Source organism: Netta rufina (assembly GCF_964035555.1).
Source record: "Netta rufina genome assembly, chromosome: 15".
NCBI lineage: Eukaryota > Metazoa > Chordata > Aves > Anseriformes > Anatidae > Netta > Netta rufina.
Window position 1 is genome coordinate 4,730,963 of NC_140138.1, and position 18,324 is coordinate 4,749,286.

At 43.2% G+C, this 18,324-nt stretch overlaps 1 protein-coding gene across 1 annotated transcript; it reads right to left on the reverse strand.

Annotated features, from left to right (window-relative positions):
- Positions 1-771: 771 nt before the first annotated feature.
- Positions 772-15,285, reverse strand: TMEM114 (transmembrane protein 114; the record flags this gene model as incomplete). The annotated part of the gene is made up of 4 exons (XM_084296297.1): positions 772-1,004; positions 4,344-4,481; positions 14,408-14,488; positions 15,102-15,285. 4 exons carry the CDS (start codon positions 15,283-15,285, stop codon positions 772-774), a joined length of 636 nt encoding a protein of 211 aa, XP_084152423.1.
- Positions 15,286-18,324: the final 3,039 nt, after the last annotated feature.

Sequence of the window (18,324 nt, forward strand, 5' to 3'; positions counted from 1 at the left end):
TTGCGTGTTGTCACAGCAGTAGTGTGGTTGTGGTAGAGGAGCCAGGAGGGCCTCTTTGGGGAGATGCTATGGAAAAGAAAGATCCTATAAATGTGGGAAGTGGACACTAGACTAGATATCCTAGCCATGCCATGGTGTTGGAGATTATCACTGAATTTCTCCAGATTCTCTGAAGTTCTTATTCTGGACATTTACATTTGATTTTGCTTTGTGCAACAAAGCCGTATGGAGTGTGCAGTATGAATGGAGGATTCTTAGCCCCCACACTCTCTGCCTGGCTTCAGGTATACAGACATCATATTTCGTATATGGTAGAGGCTGCCAATGTGCCTGGAATTCTGGGCATACCCATTAGGAGTCTCAGAGGAGAAATCAGAAGCTAAGTGGACCGTGCAGCCTGGCCTGCAGGGTACTCTGAGGGACAACAGATGGGGAAGCAGAAAGACAACAGAAAGCCAGAAATTTGTCTTGTTCTAAGCAATGAATGTTGATGTCGTATGAGCTACCAGCTGAAATTATTTTAAAAACACTAACAATGAAGCATACTTTCTTCTAAAGCTACAAAGCTTTCCTTATTGACAACACTAAAAATGTTTTACTGATTTATCAGAATTTTTGTATTTTGTAGATAATTTTGAGGAGAGTTTATGGCAGCTGGCAAGATACTTAGTCACAGCCTTGCCATTTTTATTACCCCCAGTGACCACACAGACCAAGCAATCCACATTTCTGTGCTCTGCCAGGTTCTGTTGTTGCAATGATACCTGCTGTTCATAGCGCCTGTTCACGCCGCCGTTTCAGGCCCACGACTCTCGCTGCCAGGAGGAATACAGCCCCAGTGAGCACTTCTGCGACAAACGAGATCCATACTAGGGCCAGAGACCAGCCAAACCTGATGTCAATTTCTACCAGGACATCCTTACTCCTCAGGAGGCAGACAGCTTCTTCAAAGGCAGCAGCTGAATATGCGATGTAGACACAAATCCCTGTAAGCGTAACAAGAGCTGGGAAAGAAAAACACATTCAGTTAATCAGGATCCACTGCAGAAAGTAAAAATACCTGCACTTTGGGCTTCCTTGCCATTCCTTTCTATCTACCTAGGCCAGATTACCATTTAGCCTCTGATTACTTCCCCAGTTGTGTCAAAGCTGTTTTTTAGGGAAGGGTGAGAGAAAAAGTATTATTTTTCTATATATTGAGTTTCTCGTGTTCAATACTGAATCAAAATGTGTAGCAACAAGCCTTCTGCAATAGAAATCTAGTCATGTCTTTTACGGGTACCTCATGCATCTCCGACTTCATTGTACGTTATAACACATCCTAATTTCTCATTGCTGTGCATCATGTACAGTTGTTTACGCAAGAAAGCCCATGGCAAGAGGTTCTTGCATTTCAGGTCAGTGACCTGAATTTAGGCTGGTTTTGAATGTTGACTCTCAAGCAAGAAGCCAGATGTTTCCAGAATGAAAGGATTGTACTGAATCTAGCAAACTTGGGGAACTGTACATCTAGCACAAGCATGTGCTAAATCCTGGGATTATCATCTGTTCACTCAAAGGACATGTACAAACTTCAGACTTCATTCAGTGGCAAGAAAGAAGACAGAGGAAGGCCCATAATTTGAGGACTGTGGTCTAGGAGAAGTGGGAGTCACTGGAACATTTGTTGGAAAAGACGGTGTCTTATCTGATTCTGAGGGATACAAAAATCAGTTGGGCTTTTATCACAGTGTAAGTCTAGATGTGATTATGGTTTTGCCAGAAAGACAAGTTTTAGTAGAGGCAGACTAAGACAGAAGATAATTGGGTTATCCAACAGTCAAAATTCATACTCATGTTCTTGATTTTAGCCATACTTTTATGTCTGTGCCTTGTTCTAGGCCTCTGCAAGGGGAAAAAAACAAACAAACAAACAAACAAACAAAAAACTTTTCTATACTTCTTGTGAGCTGAAATGGAAATAGTGACTGCTTCATTGAAGTTTGAGGGTTTGTTGAGTTGCGTTCCTCCTCAAATGTAACTGCATTTAAAAAAAAAAAAAAAGTGGAACCAAATACTATGTCTTGGGATGTGGAACATATCAGTTCTGCTATTTTCCCAAATAATCACATTTCTAGAATTACAACCTAAAATACTTCCTTCTGGCAGGACAGAACTATCTAATCAATATCAAGCTTCATGAACTGGAATATCGTATAGACCTGTTACATACATCAAGCCTCAGTGCAGCTGAAACAGCCAAACAGTACTGCCTGAGTAGGAGGCTCTGGTCTCGTGTCAGTCTGTACACGCTGACCTCAGAAACAACACTAGCTGCAGGTTCAGAACGAATTGTAGCCACCCTTCCCCAGTAATGTCTTTGTGTTTCCTTTCCCTCTCTGCAACCCTGTGTGTCTTAGAAAGGCAGAGTACTCCACTCCTCAATAGGATAATCGTGCTTTGCACTTCACAGCTTTTCATCTTTCACTTACTATTTAGGGTAGTTTTCAAATAGCCTAAGCCTTTTTAGTGAGTTCAGCTTTCTGATGTTCTAAGGAAATAGGACATACAGGGTTGTTGGGGTTTTTTTGTTTGTTTGTTTGTTTTTCAGAATAAAAGCATAATGGGTGGTGGCTGGTCTTTGTAAGAACTTCAGACTGAAAGGTTCAGTCAAGACTTTGAGACAGCAGCACATTTATTTCCAGGAATCTCTTCTCACTCTCTTCTTAAAAACAGGATTATAGGAGCAGGTGATGTGGACCAATACTGATGATCCCCTTTTCTGTGGGAGAAAATTTCTATTGCAAGTACCTCACAAAACACTACTGAATATATCTTTGGGGGAGAAAAATGGAGATGAATTTAAACCCAGTTATCCTACTTCGACATAATGTTTTTTGTTTTAATTCATAAATGACTTTTTAAAATGCAGAGGTTGTGGTTACAGCAAAAATAATGATGAAATGAACCCCACAAAACTTAAAAGAATCTGATGAGCTTCAAATTGAAATGTTACACCAACTAAAACAGCTCTTTGGGGGCTCCTTCCATAAGAATTTCAAAACATGGGATTTCAGTTTAGTAATCTGAACGGGGGCAATAAAAACAATGGAGCTTTCATCCCCTGCAAAAGTCTGGTTGTAAAGAAGTTGGTAACCAGGCCACTACCACATGAAGACATGGGCAGAAGGGCCAGGAACAGGTGAGTAACAAACAGGTGGTTCAGGTGGCAGCAGTGTTTGGGTGCATTTCACTGGATTTTGGGTGAACTGCAGTAATTGCACTTATCTTCCATGTGAACAGTGCTGCTGTTCTCAGTCCAGCTACCAACAGGAAAGGAGGAAGGGGTTTATTTAGGGGTAACTTCAATGAGCAGCGCTGTTCGGGATCCTTGTCGGCCCAATGCGGGCTGAGGGAGACTCTGGTCTCACTCACATTTGGACTGGGGATCAGAACCCAGCTCTGCACTGGTGCAGACACAGCCCTGGTCCACGAGGATTAAAGAGGAACTCTGGTGTTACCATAGAGCAAAAATAATGAAATATATATAAAATCATCATATTTTTCAAACAATATGCTGTACAACTGGCGATTGTGACGAATCGGAAAATTCTTCTGTGACATGCTCCCTACAGCACCTTCCTTGAGGAGCACAAACCTCTTCAGTCAGTGTTGCACTGTAAGCATGTGACTGATGGGCAAATAACCCTCAGCGTCTTCCCTGTACGGTGTTTGGCCTTCTCACAAGCCACTGAAGTCCTAGAACCTGCTGCTGTGACCTGAAGCTGCCTGTGGCAAGCTGTGCTGGGGTGGTGCAACGAGCTGAAGGCTTTGTGCCCCAACAGTTAGGAGACAACACTCCAGCTCAGAACTAGCAGTAAAGCCAACCCAGGAATACCAAGCAAAACCCTCTTCAGGAACTCTATTCAAACTCCTTTGAAAATACATCATTTAATTTGTAGGTATAAGGTGTGTGCCAGCCTATCAAACCCTGTGCTCTACTAATACCAAAATCACATCTCCATAACTTCAGATTTCAGACCTCACCTGTGAAGACTCCAAGCACTGTGCTGTGAAGGTATTTAATCTTTTTTGTCAATGGACAGAGCAGTCATATGTTCAGGGTGTGACTTGCTCCATGTGGATGTATGGTTGTGTGTGCTCACAGCCACTCCTGGCTCTGTGGGGCAGCTTTTCTACTCCAGAGCCCTGTCAGGAGCTGCACAGACACCAAGTGAATGAGCAGCAGCATTATTCTGAAAGCGAAGTCTTGCTTCACCTTTTCCTCTGGAAGGTAAAGTGATGTTTCCCAGATATAATCTCTTATTATCTAAAAGCATTAAGCCAGGAGTTTGATATAGTACCTCCAAAAAGAAAAAGCAGACCCGTCATTAGAAGCAGTAGGTAGGCCCTGGCAAGAATACTGATGAATCCAGTCATTCCTCCAAAAATCATCAATATCAGGCTGAGGGGCATCAGGATGACAAATGTCCCATGCATGTCTGAAGAAAAATGGAGAATGTTAGTATCATAATGTTTTACTGTGGTGTCACTGGATAATTAATAATTAATAACTTGTAATCAATCATTATTGAGAGCAGGGCCCCTAATCAGGATGAAAGCCTTTTTCTGTGCAGCACGAACAAGGAGCTGACCTATCTCTGGGGTTCTCGGTTTAAGTAGGCAGGACAAATACACGATATGGAGAAAAAGGCATCACTCAGAGGGAGCCCTTTACAGACTGTGCTTCAGAGACTGTGACGATAAAGGATACGTCTACGTGGACATGTTTAAGCAATAAATCTGTTTCCAGGTATTAAACCTAGCTGGCTAGCAGGTGATGCATTGCATCTGGTAGTCACTAGCAACCTTAATAAAAAGCAGTCAGGTTATCTAAATCATACCTATCATAGTGAGTGGCATTGTTCTGTTTGGCTGGTGAAGTCTAGCAGATGCTTTGCTTAAACGCTTTCTTTTCTGTCACACCCTCTGCTGATCTACCAAACTGTTGACCTTTTCCTCTGTTGCAGCAGAACAAGAAGTAGAGGCAAATTTCCCTACCCAGCTCTCATTCTGTGTCTGTCATTGTTTTCTACAGCAGCTTCACTAAGGACATTAGCCTCTGCTGGTTTATTTCCTCCTATGCTAAATGTTTTACATTAGTCCTTATTGATCCCTATAACGTTTGAATAGCTGTGTAAACAGAGGGTTGCTATGTATTTTTCATATCATGCTGTTTTTCCATTATAAACCATCTTTGTCTCATTCTCTCTCATGCAATCTATTCACAGTGTTCAACCCTACCTTTCCTAGAATAATAACAAAAAATCAAGTAAATGCAATTTCCAGCATCCTCTTACTTTATACCTGAATAGAGAAAATTTACTGAGAAAGGAAACCTACATTCCATTTTCTGAGGGGTTCTGGGCTTCAGTGACTTACTTAATTTCACAGATAAATAACAATACAACATTAGCTAGTTCCCAAGGAAAATGAGTCAGAAGATCAGAGTTTGTGTGTAATCAGATCATTTTTTTAAGTGTCCGTAATTCCTGCTTAAGTGGAGGTACACCACTTGTCACTGGGTAAGAAGCCAGCTTATCCTCTTCAGTATAATTGTAATGATTGCACACAGTCAGGGATCAACTTGTGTTGCTTCTGTGCTTGTTCTTTCAATTAGTTAGTTCAGTCTGTGTCTTTGGAGCTGTGACTTGTGAGTGATGCTCAGAACTGCAACACCCACTTGACTTTGATAATTAGGTAAAGATTTGTTATTACCTCATTAATATAGGTATTTGTTCCTCCTTACCTTCTGTATAAAGAAGAATCTGCAAATTGCCCTTCAGCTTTACTCGGAGAAAATTTATGAATGGGAGTAACTTATTCATCTTATTCCTCATTTGTACTACTGTAAAGTCACTGAAGCGAGTTGGAGAATGTCTGTGTAAACAAAACTGAATCTGCTCTAAGGCTAATTAAAAAATGTAACTTGGTTCAGTTCTAGAACAAAGCTGCTCTTTCAGTCATCTTGATGGTGCCTTGTAATGTGTCAAGGACTTAGCTGTTTAGCTCTTAATGGTTGAAGCATCCTCTCAAATATTCCCAGTGAGTTAACGAAACATATTGAGGCAAAGTACTAGATTACTCTGATCAAACATAGCAAGGTGTTTTTTTTTTGTTGTTGGTTGATTGGTGGTGGTTGTTGTTTTATGTAAGAAAGTCCTGGTAGTTTTGGTCATTATTTGTTGTAGCTTGGACTTTCCTTGGACCTGATGAGTGGAGAAAAGGAAAAATCTCAAGCAAATGTGATGAAAAAAGAGCAAACTGCCTCAGCTAGAAGATGCACCAAGCAATAGAGATAAATGAAAAGATGACTCAAGGGAAGCCAGAAATAAAACTATAACAAAAGCAAGAAAGATAGCATTCAGTTTTACAATGAACTGGCAATGAAATATTGTGACCTACTAGAAAGCTTGGATTCTCTTTGGAAAGCATGATGTGAGTTCTAGTTACTCTGGTGTTCTGGAGACCCCGAGTTATGCTCAGGGAGACATTGGAAGGCTCGGAAGAGCCAGCATGGGAACAGGGCAGACACCTCATTTCTTGAGTGGAATGTGGTCTTAAGACATAACTAGTCGTTTTGTGTCATACATGACATGCTCCCAAGGAAAAATGTTGCACATGACAGTTTTGGGAGGTCACCCTTTTGTTCCTCCATTTCCTTTCATTTATGCTGGAATTAGTTTCTGGTATTAAATGAGCCCGACGTAGCCCTCCATTGGTATCAGTTGATGTCCAGGAAGCAGGAATTCAGCATTCTGTGCAGAAGGGAGCTCTTTCTCTCTTTGCTTCTAAGTCTGGGGATAGTGCCTGGCCTTTCCTTCAGCAAAACTGGCCCATGGCTGATGTTGATGACTGGGAAACACAAACCTGCAGGAGTTCTCAGGTGCTAAGTTTCAAATCAGCATTCAGCTCACTGCGTATAAATCAGAATGTCAAAGCTGTTGGCAAAAGGAGGAATAGGCACAGAACTTGGCCCAGGAGTTTTACATAGTAAGAGTGGTTGTCAGGCACACGATGCAATGTGACATGACAGAACAGAGGTTTGGTACACAACTGAGTTCTCATTTTCTACAGAGGCAGCAGGAACAGGCTCATCTTCTGCCCTGGTTGTGCTTCCTGAGGGTATTAGGCCTGATTTTGATCTTCCACCTTCCTGATATCTATGTGTCCTCTTGGCTTTAGTAATACTAGTCTTGTGGGTAAGAGGTGAGAAGGGGTTGGAGGAAGGAAAGCTGATGCAATTAACATTAAAAAGTATGAATAGTGCAACTGTCCCTAGGCCTGGCTTTGGTGGGAGGGTAGCTACGTCAACACGCTCACCACAGGGCCTGTGCTTTGTCACATCCCTCACCAGTCCCTCACCGCTACCAAACCACTCCTCAGGACAGAAGTGCTGACAGCTGCTCGTTCTTTGACTTTCCTTTCCACCGTGTGATTTCAGCTTCTGCAGCTGGGACTGTAACCTTAGCTAGGACAAGTGCAGACAATCAGGCCCTGAGTGTCTTTTCTTTTGAACCAAAGGGAGAACAAACCCATACCCCAGACTGTTATCCTGGGGAGTGTCATAAACTGCATTACTGATCTGTGACAACTGCATGCAACATCAGAATAAAGATTTTTAGGCCCTCTGCAGTGAAGGTATGTATGTTTTAGGGATATATCAGGTGAAACCCCACACATCCCACTTAACAGCCTTTTCCTAAATACAGCTGGGATCATTGTTTCTCATGAATCACCTGTGGCTGTTTTAAAATCAAATATTTAATGGGCTGCATTTGGCTAAACAGGACTTCTATCACCTTGAGTGTTCTAGTTCAATACCTAATACCCATTTGTGCTTCTTCTGTGTAATCTGCAACTGCCTGGAAAACTTATTCTAAGATGCTGCCATGGAAACCACTCAGGAATTTGAATTCATGCCATCTGGCATATGATATTACGCCATTATATGCCTTGATTAGAGGGACAGAATTAGTTTATAGAAGGACATGACTTAAAATATCTTTACTGTATTTCTGCCTTCAATAATTACCTGGAAGAGAAGTTCAAACACAAACTTTGCAAACTTTTCTGTTTAGGTTGTGTTGAAATACACATTTCTGTTATGTATTATGCATATAACTCTTTATTTTGATAAGATCAGTATTGAAAAAACAATTATTTTGCACAACAGGTACGTGTACTTCCCATAAAGTAGATCTGTTTTCCACATTGATTTCTCAATAATGCCCGAGTTCCCTGTCAGTCTAGCCCAGAAGATTCAATCCTGAAACAAACTAACATATAAAAAGTACTTCGCTTGCTGTGTCTTCATGTGGTTTTACATCAGCTAGCCAAAGCTGCTTTACTCGAGCTGTGACCAAATGCCTCTAAGAGTGCTGTCCACACGCAGCATGCATCTAGATCTGTGCTTGGCAGACATTTCTAAATTACCATCTGACACCGTTGGTGATGAGCAGTTTGTAACAGATACCTCTGGGACGAGGTACAGGAATTGAACGGTATCGGAGCTAACCAACAGCAGGTCTAGCAGCTTTGTTAATCGTCTCCTGTTAACCTGATGGAGCTTTGTTGCTGCAAACTAACTTTGGATTTGTTTGCACAGCTTATAATATAGCAAGGAGCCTCTAGAAATCTGCAACAGTCATCTCATCAGAAATAATCCAAATGGCAGCAGCTCAGAAGAGCCTTATTAGGGACCTGTTTGCCTTCCCCAGCAGTAACTAACCAGCCCCTCAGAAGGAGCTGCGCAGAAGCCTGCAGCTCCAGCAGAACGCTGGCAGGAGCAACAGCCAGCAGGGCTGCCTTGGAAAGGTTTGGCAGGGGGGATGAAGTGGTGCACTCAGAAAGCCTGACCTGGTCAAAAGGAAGGAAGGAAACAACCTGAAGAAACAAGCAATAGAAAAGAACTGCTGTCTGTGGCTGGATGTAAGGCTTCTGGGCTAGAACCCCAGGGACTCAAGGGCCTGGATTCCCTCCTGTTCAGCAGAGAAAAGGTGGTGGTGGAGGAGAGCTGACAGCTTAGGGTGGCCCAGGATAATTGGCTAGGCTCTGGACTTTGGGTTGGCGGTGTCTGCTCTGTGCTCTTCTCTGCTAACAAATCTTTGAGCTGAACTGGAAGACAAAGTGAAGACAGTAGAAATATAATGATGCTGACCTGATGGGAAGCTTCAATGCCAGGAATGGATGGAATGGTAAGCATAAGCAGTGCAACACGGTTCAAATTCTATTGCTATGATAGCAATGATATAGGAAAATGAGAACATTCATCTGAAATTGTCACTCTCTGTTATTTCAGATTTCTGTACATATTTACTATAATATCTACTGTGAGGACTGGAGCCCCTCTGAAGAACCACTGCACTGGTGCTCAGAAACAACGATCTGTTTGGGTATACATCTGCCATATCAGTGAAGACAGAAATTCTGTGTACTGCACTTGGGGCTTATTTCACATGGCCCCTACACTGGCTTTTGATGGGTAGTCCAACCATAGCTGTTCTTTTTGATAAGTTGAAACCAAAAAGAAAAATTGCAGAGAACTGTAAATTCCCCAGGTAATATGCAATGGCAGCCAAACAAATGGTCATTCCATTGCACTATGAGTACAATCATTTAACTCAGTACAAATGAAGCAGGACTATTAAGAGGGGGGAGAAGAGTGAAAGCAGTTGGTTAGTGACTGTTACAGGGTCTGCATGCTGGGAGGAAATCCAGTCTTATTAAAGTAATTCTGTTGAGGAAGAAACTGAGGCAACTGTTACATTAAAACGGAGGTCTTTAGGAACTGACTCTACTGCGGAGCTTGTTTCTCTCCAGGAAGCGCCAGTTCCCTGCAGGAAGCACTAACTTGTCTGCAGCCTCATGGGTCCAAGTAAATTAATGACTTTAAAAAATAATAATAATACACTGGGGAGAATAATTTCAGCAGTTGTGGATGGGCAGCTGCACACTCCCATCTTGGTTTTACAAGCATTTTCTTTCAGTTGCGTATAAGTGGAAGCCACAGACATTACCTGACCATCCCAGGACAGCTCAGGAAGAAAATAGTACTAAATAAAGGGGAAAACCAGGTAGCCATCAGTAACTAACAGTTCCTGTAGCGTTATTTTTGTACCACTGGCTCTAGCTCTGCAGTGTAAATGGGCCCCAACACCAGCTATTGGTGCAAAGTTAAGAGATTTTAAGAGGAATTAAGCATTTGGTAATTTTGCATCTGCTTCCATCTTTGGACCAAAATGGCCTCTTTTAAGTTTTGGCCAAGTAACACATTATGGATATTGCTTTGATGTGCCAAAAGAGAAAAAAAAAAAAAAAAAAAAGGAAGGAAAGAAAGAAAGAAAGGTTCTGTGGTTCTGTGACACTTTGGTTTTCAACAAGGCAGGGGGAGTCAACACACATAAATCACCATGATTTAACAAATTCCACCATGCTCTGGAAAAACATTTGCGACAGCTTTCTGGGATCAGCAAATCATATTGCATGTGGTTCAGAATGTAGCTGGAAGTAATTGGTATGCTACCAGGCAGGGGTCACTCTCCAACCACAACTGAGACACATAGGAACAGGTTTTCTGAGCTTCCAAAAAGTCAAGTTCACAGAAGGGTCTTGCCAAGACACTTCAGTACCTAGCTGACACATTACTGATTTTCTTTTGACAGCTTAACTGTCCTACAAGAAGTACTCAAACCCAGCCTGGAGTACTGATTAATTCTGATTTAAAAAATATATATATATTTACAAAATTGTCCATTTTGCTCAGATTACACTGGTGCACCTTTATTTAAATTTATACTGGCAATTACTACTTAAATGACAATACCGAGTTTGGTAAGTTAAAAATATTTGTATTACAAAAACTCCCAAGAGTAACCTTTTCCCACTGAAAGCTTTTTTTTTTCCCTTTTTTTTTTTGATAAAATCATTTTACAGCAACTCTTGGGGAAAACTTTTCAGTTGATTAAATCCTGCCACTCCTTCCCTCTCTCTGTATGTGATCCTCAACATCTTAGATGTGATTTTGAATGTTACCTGCTGGTAACAGTGGAAGCTTTGGCTTCTGTCAGGTTTTGCTGAAAGGATTACCTCTGACATCTGGGATGGGGTAACAGTCATCCTGGCTCAGCATCATTTGGAGAGGGAAAGCACTAGGAAGATTCGAGCAGTTCTGCTAAACACAGGCATGGTTCAGGTCTTTCAGACATGCAGAACCTGCTGCAGCCTGAGCTGCTGTTGTGAAAATCCATGTTAGAAAGTGCCCAGAAATGCAATAAAGAGGTTTTTCAGTTTCTGTACAAAATTGATGGGCTTCCATTACACCAATTAGCAGAGCAGATCCAGAAAAAAGAAATCATGTTAATTTTATGTTATGAAAGCATAGAGGAATTTCCCTCAGAAAGATACCTTTTTGTGGTATTTCATAAAGTCCCGTATGGAGCAGAGGAAAATAAACACCTCTGGCAAAAATGCATTTTATAAATGCAGAAAATTCAGAAAAGCTCCTGGCAGGTAGTCAAGTCATATCTTTCTTTGGATGGTGGCTGATGTTTTAAACAAATAGACTCATCCCATAATGTAATCTGTAGTGGGAAAACATTTTATACATTGTAGGTTTGGGGAGGGGGGGTGTATGTCATATGTTCAGCTGGAGGGAGTGGTAGGAAAAGCAGTGGAAGGTTAATGTCCAGGGGAAGGCATGCTTGTGGCTAATCTGTTAGAGAAATTGCTCGGGGGTGCTCTAGTGATGTGAAAATCCATCATACTCTCGGGGTTAACAAGACTGAGGCTGACTGCCTGAGCGATGCTGCTGGTAGCACAGAACTTTAATTTGTACGCCCAATTGTTCTAATTTGTCAGGAGCTCCCTCTGAAGCATGCAGTAAGCCTCAAAGGAAACTGCTGGGAATGAATAGGGGAGGGATTGGAAATGTGGAGGGAGGCAATGTGCAGGCTTTTCATTCCCTAACAAAGGGTTCATCTTCAGGCAGTGACCAGCACATCGGCTGCCACTTAGACTCAGCTCTATGCACACGGGCACAGACCTTCCCTCATCTTTTTGGCTCTTGTGTCTAGTTAAGATGTGCCAGGAAGAGCACGGGAACACTGAAGAAAGCAGAATGGGATTCCTGATGTGTGACTTAAGTGCCCGCACTAAGAGACAGCCCTTTACAGATTTTTGAGGAATAAAAGGCAAGAAATGTGCCTGATGTTACCAGAGCTGCTGAAAGGCAGTCTGCCAATCAAACAGGGAGAGATAGGGGTGTACAGCAAGACAGGATGAGACTAATTCTGTGTGAATGTGACTCGTGCTGACACCGGTACAGGCACACAAAGGAAAAAAATGCATTTAAAGCTGTGTAGTTAGCCTGTTTGCCCCTTGTAGCAACACATGAAGAAATTACCTTAACTACACTGGAATCAAGAACGTGGGAATTGTCCTCTGAAATTCTAGTTAAAATTTACTCTAGGTCAAGGTTAGCTGAAATATGATTCAGTGACCACCGGCAGAAAATACCTAAGGAAGAAATACGAAGCTCAGTACTTAACAAATCTAGATGACCCTTAGAAATACCTGTTGTTCCTAGAAGTACAGCTGCTATTGCTGTGGTCTGTAGCCTAACTGCATTGAAACTGCCCATCTAAAATATCAAAAACTTCACTCTGTAACACGTTCTAATCAAACCTCATAGGTTCTTCTAACTAAAGTGTCCTTAATTCCTTACCTCCTGATTTTTAGGCATATTACACCTGCTTATAAGAAAATACACGAGTGTCTTTGCAGCCTGTGGTCTTTGCCCAAGAACCTAAGAATAGTATTTAATGTGAGAGACAAAATTTCTCTGAGGCTTTGAAGAGTCTGTAAACACAGTTATGAATCCATTCTTTTCCCATTCATTATTTTTTTACACTTTATGACTACCAAAGATGTCCTTTGTTTCCAAGCCAACATCATTTTTGTATCAAAAAGAGCTCCATAATAGTCTTTGATTCTGTTTTGGCAGAATTCAGCTTCCATCAAAGAGCTGTAATCTAAAATTTCCTTGTCTGAGAAGAATTACAGATGTAGCATTTGCAAATATGAACACAATTTTTGAAGTGCCAATAATTTTGTCCTAAAATTTTAGACAACCTCCAACTTGCTAGTTGAGGTACCCACACTTAAAATGAGATCAGTGTGGTTAGGTTCAGTGAACTATTAAATAATAGTAAAAATTATATTACTTTGGGGTAAATTAGCCGGAGAGGATTACATGATCCAGCAGACAGTCATTCTCAGTTACCTGCACAGTTTTCACCAACATCAAGCAGCGGAGGTCCTGCGTCTTCCTATGCAAGGAAGATGACAGCAATGGGACTTTTACACTGGGAAGCACAGATAACAACCTGTGCTGGTAGGCTTGAGCCTGTTGATCCGCCAGTCCCACAGTTTCAGTAGCCCACGGGGGTCGTGCTGCTGCTTTAACTTCGCAGCCACTGCTGCAGCACAGATGCGATAGCACCGTAGCCTTTCTTTGCCATGTTTAGCTCTGTCTGGAGATGCTGCTCCGAGAGACTAAAGACACTCTGAGCCTCTCGGAAGGGCTGCTCGGGGAGATGGATGGATTTGGGGGAGAGAATACAGCTTTAAGGCACAGGACAAAAGCATATATTCTGCTTGTATGGGGAAAACAAACAGGGTCAGAGAGGAGAGGTAAATAAAATAAAAGGGCCCACATACAAACTCTTGTATGAACAGTATCATGCTAAAGATGATGCAAATAAGCTAATTCGTCTTTTATGAGAAGCCCAAAAGCATTTGAAAGTGTTTAGTATGGACTGTCGGAAAACATGCTGATACTGACAAGTGAATCTAAAGGCAAGGAATACCAGCGTGTGTAATTAGAAACTTCAGGCAAGCTTTTTGAACACGATGTTCTTCATTGAGTTTGAACACTTTTAGTTACCGGTTTGTTTTACTAAGTTCCTGCATACTCATTATTTTTTCAGTGCAAAGGATCCCAATGACAGGGTAGATAAGTATCTGTCTTAAACAGCAATTTAACTGTCTGCTTAAGGGATTAAACTATTTGGGAGGGGTATTTTGAACACTCTCACTGTTTAGCTTAAGCAATCAGGTACCTTCCTGAGCCATGCCAGGCAGAAACATCTTGCTTCCCTGGAAAAAACTAGCGGAACTTGACCTGAAATAAATGCTTCCATCAACAGAAGTCACACTAAAGGATGCCACGCAGTGACAGCTCTGGCACTGAAGCAGCCAAAGCACCTGCCTGAAGAGTTCCCCTCCAAATCAGAACCAGGACCGTGTAAGTGGCTCAGAAGGGAGGGAAGGGTGGATGGCAGGACAGAAATAACACGGCGTTACTCACATAAAAGCTGTCTGTGCGAGGCGGTGATGTTTGCATTCCCATGCCAGAAGGGGTTGATCAAAGGGTAGCATTTGTTCCTAACTGATAAAGAAGGGGAAAAAGAAAAAAGCAAAGGACAAAAATGAAATATAGCAATATATTCTCTTCCTTTTGTGTGTGTGTGTGTGCATACAATAAATATGCTATCTTCTCCTTTGCAAACAGTTGTTCCTAGCAGGGAAGCAGAGGAGGGGATTTTCAGCGCTCCACCAAAGTAACGTCCTTCTCGTCTACGATGCCCATCGGTTACTCCACGCTCCTAACGGTGGAGTCAAACCCCAGATTAACCCCAGTGCTACAGCAACACGCCCCACATGCAGTTAAGCTAAATGGGAAAAACCCTGCAACATCCACGCGTGGCTGTGGGGTCCTTCGTAACAGCGCCAACCATCGGGGTCCCATCCCGGGCAGTCACCTGCCCTTCTGCTGCACGGGGCTGCAGCAATGGGGTTGGGGCTGGGGTTGGGGTTATTGCAGCGCGCACCAAGCGCTGCGGTACCCGGGACACCCAGGGCAGCGCCCGGAGCCCCCGCAGCCGGCACCCCCTGGCGATGCTGGGGGAGAGGGGCGGGGCCTCCGGGTGCCACGCCCCCCCCTCAAACCCCGCCCCCTTTGTTCAAGCCCCGCCCCCTCCCGCCGGCCCCGCCCCACTCACGCCGGCAGGTCCGCCAGAGCCCCGAGTGTGAGCTGAGCGCCGCCGTGCCGTTGGCGGCCGCCTCCAGGCGCGAGGCGTCGATGATGTACCAGAAGTCGGTGGCCATGGCCACGGCCAGCAGCACGAAGCTCGAGGCCCCCGCCAGCGCCAGCACCAGCGGCAGCGCGCCCAGCCCGCCCCGCATCGCGCCACGGCGCGCGGGCAGCCCGGCACGCCCCGCCCACCGCCCCGCCGGAGACACGCCCCCTCCGCGAGGCCACGCCCACCGCCCAGGCCACGCCCCCGCCGTGCCGGCCGTTCCCGCGCGGGGCCGCGCACGTGGTGGCGCGGGGCAGCGGCCGTCGGCGCAGGGAGCGGCGGTGCTGCCGCTCGGCGGGGCGCTGCGAACAGACACAGCTTTGTTCTGCGCCTTCGCTGTCTCCTACGTGCCCGGGATGTGTTCGTGATACGGGTAAGAGCCCGCCGAGATCTGCAAACCGAGCAGCTGTTGCCACCAAGTAACATTGAGAAGGGCGGAGGACAGAAGCCGTACAGGGTTTGCGGAGGAGGGTAAAATAAGTTTTGTTAGACCAATTGATCCAGTAAAGAGAAACAAATGAGTTTTGTGATGTCTTAGTTGGGACCTCAAGCTCATCTGTTTCCTCTAACTCTATCTGCAGTTTACTTGAAAGATTTACTTGGCCCCGCAAGCATCGTGTGTTGAGCGGGTGTTTTATCAGCGCTCTTCTCATAAACCTGCATCAGAGGCATTCGTATCTGAACCGTCACGCCGTTGTGATGATCAGCCATTTGTACAAATGTTAAAAAGCCCTCATGTTAAAATCAAGGGGAGGCAAAGGGTGTTACAGAGCAAAGCGGCAGGAACGTGCAATCCGCTTAGGTCCAAGCTGCAAATTGAGGATTTTATAAAGTGATCATCTGTGTCCTGGGCAGTTCTTTTACTAATTTTGGTGCCACGAAGTTCTAGCTATATGCTTATTTGTAGAAACAAGTAAGTTGTTTTAGTCATCAAAATATGCGGAAGCCCTTGTCGAATCTGTCTAGATTCACTTTACAGTAAACAAAAGCCAAAGCCTGCTAACTCCTGATCCTTTTGTGCCCAGACTGTGATAATAGAAAAGCTTATGTCCAGAATAAGTCAACTCTATGCGGAGATTTAATTTCCACGTCAGCATAATCAGATTAGGCAGTCATCCTTGTGCTGAGGAAAAATGAAGAAAGTCAGAAAAGTAAAAAAAGTACAGTTCATCAAAATAATCTTCTTGGATTTGCCAGGAAAGGTTCATAATGAAAGGAAAAAAACAGTAGTACAGATTGGCTTCACCAGAGATACAATTTCCAATTTACTGAGATCTCTAAAAATAACACAAATTCCTGAAGTTATGCTAGGATTTTCAATATAGGGTAAGAGCTCAGATTTTAATATAGACTTATCTTTGTGGAAGAGGAGGGACACGCTTTGCGTACACAGACTAGCTGTTGATTAGATCTGCTGACATCAACCTGCTATGCAGAATACCAGAGATCGTTCAGAAAATGCTGCCAAATTTGCAGTCAATTAATAGCCCATGGAGTGCAGTGTACCAAAATTAGCAGTCCTCTGGCCTGAATATACCAGAGCTTCTCTAAGTAACTTCTACCTCACCCTTTCTGCTTGCAAGATGACACTGCTGAAGGATTCAGGGTGTGTTCTGCTCTGAAACCCTCAGCATGGCTTCCCAGGGCCCTTATTGGGCAAAATGCATCTAGATTGCAGTTCCTTCTCAGATGCTCTGATTCTATATTGTACTGGTGCAGCAGAGGCCCCAACCCAGTTATTTTCATAGATTAACAGCTAAATCCAAAAAGTTATTTGAGGTAAAGCTGCTGAGGAAGTGCTGTGCTAACTCACTGTGTTACTGCTGGAAACGAGTGATGAAAGAAAGGCAGAGACATTGATTTGGCACCCTGTGGCCAGTCATTCTGGAACTTTTAAATGGTTTACTGAGTATGAGCATTTTGAGTCGGAAGCAGCATGTTACTAATTCCATTATAAACATGTTTGCTGTCGGCAAAACATCTACCTCGTGTCTGGACTTAAATTCTATCTGGTCTTAAAAGAGCCATTCCTCTCATAGGGTCAGTGTTTATCTTTTCAAACCATATAAACTATCCATGTAAGTTCAATAATGGCTTTTTAGGACATTTATAAAAACCTTTATTTTTTTAAAAAGGCTCTTAGACAATAAATTTCTCAGTTTTCCCTAATGTTTATTGTATTTTCTCTACTCTGTATTTGTGAAAGAGATGTTTGATATACTTACAGTAAATTATATGAAAATCTGTTTCTCACAATGTTTACCCATATGACTGCAAAAAAGGTAAAAGCCAGACACCATAAATGTGCACCAATGAATTTAAGTAATTCCACCAAAACGAGTAATGCCAACTCATCCAGCATCATTCAGAATCATTGCCCCCAGTAATGAGCTGCAGGGTTCCCTGCCCTGCAGGTATACGGAGATCACAGCTGTGAGCTCACATGAGAGGGAGCAGAAAGGCAATCAGAGGTTGTAAAAACAAGTAGTGTATAGCAGCAAATCTGGATTGATACTCAGGTTCAACAAACATCAGTAACACTATGGCAGTGAATAGACTTAAAGATTATGAACTTACCAATTCTGTAGCAGCGAATATGCTTGTGGTGGGTCATAATTATCAAGACTACGCGTGCAGTAGGTCATGCTTCTCAGTACTGTACTTATGACAGGCTACGTACATGTATATACGTATTCACCTACATATTCACCGGACCCAAATGCAGCAGGCTGACCCCAGAAGCGGGGGCAAGGTCATACTGACCTCAAAGGGTGTGATTTAAAAAACACTCTCAGAGGAGACTGACCACCCCCAGAAATGGGCCCAGACATGGGACCACAGTAGCATTCACAGTCTCACTTCGAAGCTGAACCATGCCACGTTGCGTAGAGCATCAAAGAGCTGGGAATCAGTCTCAGGCTCTTTTTATTTCATTGAGACTTGAGAGGATGCAGCACACCACCACTTCTGATGACTAACAGATCTTGTTACTTTCCATCTTCCTCCTGAGACAGCTAGTAGATGATGATATTTCTTATTTTAGAATCATAGAATCATAGAATATCCTGAGTTGGAAGGGACCCTTAAGGATCATCAAGTCCAACTCTTGACACTGCACAGGTCTACCCAAAAGTTCAGACCATGT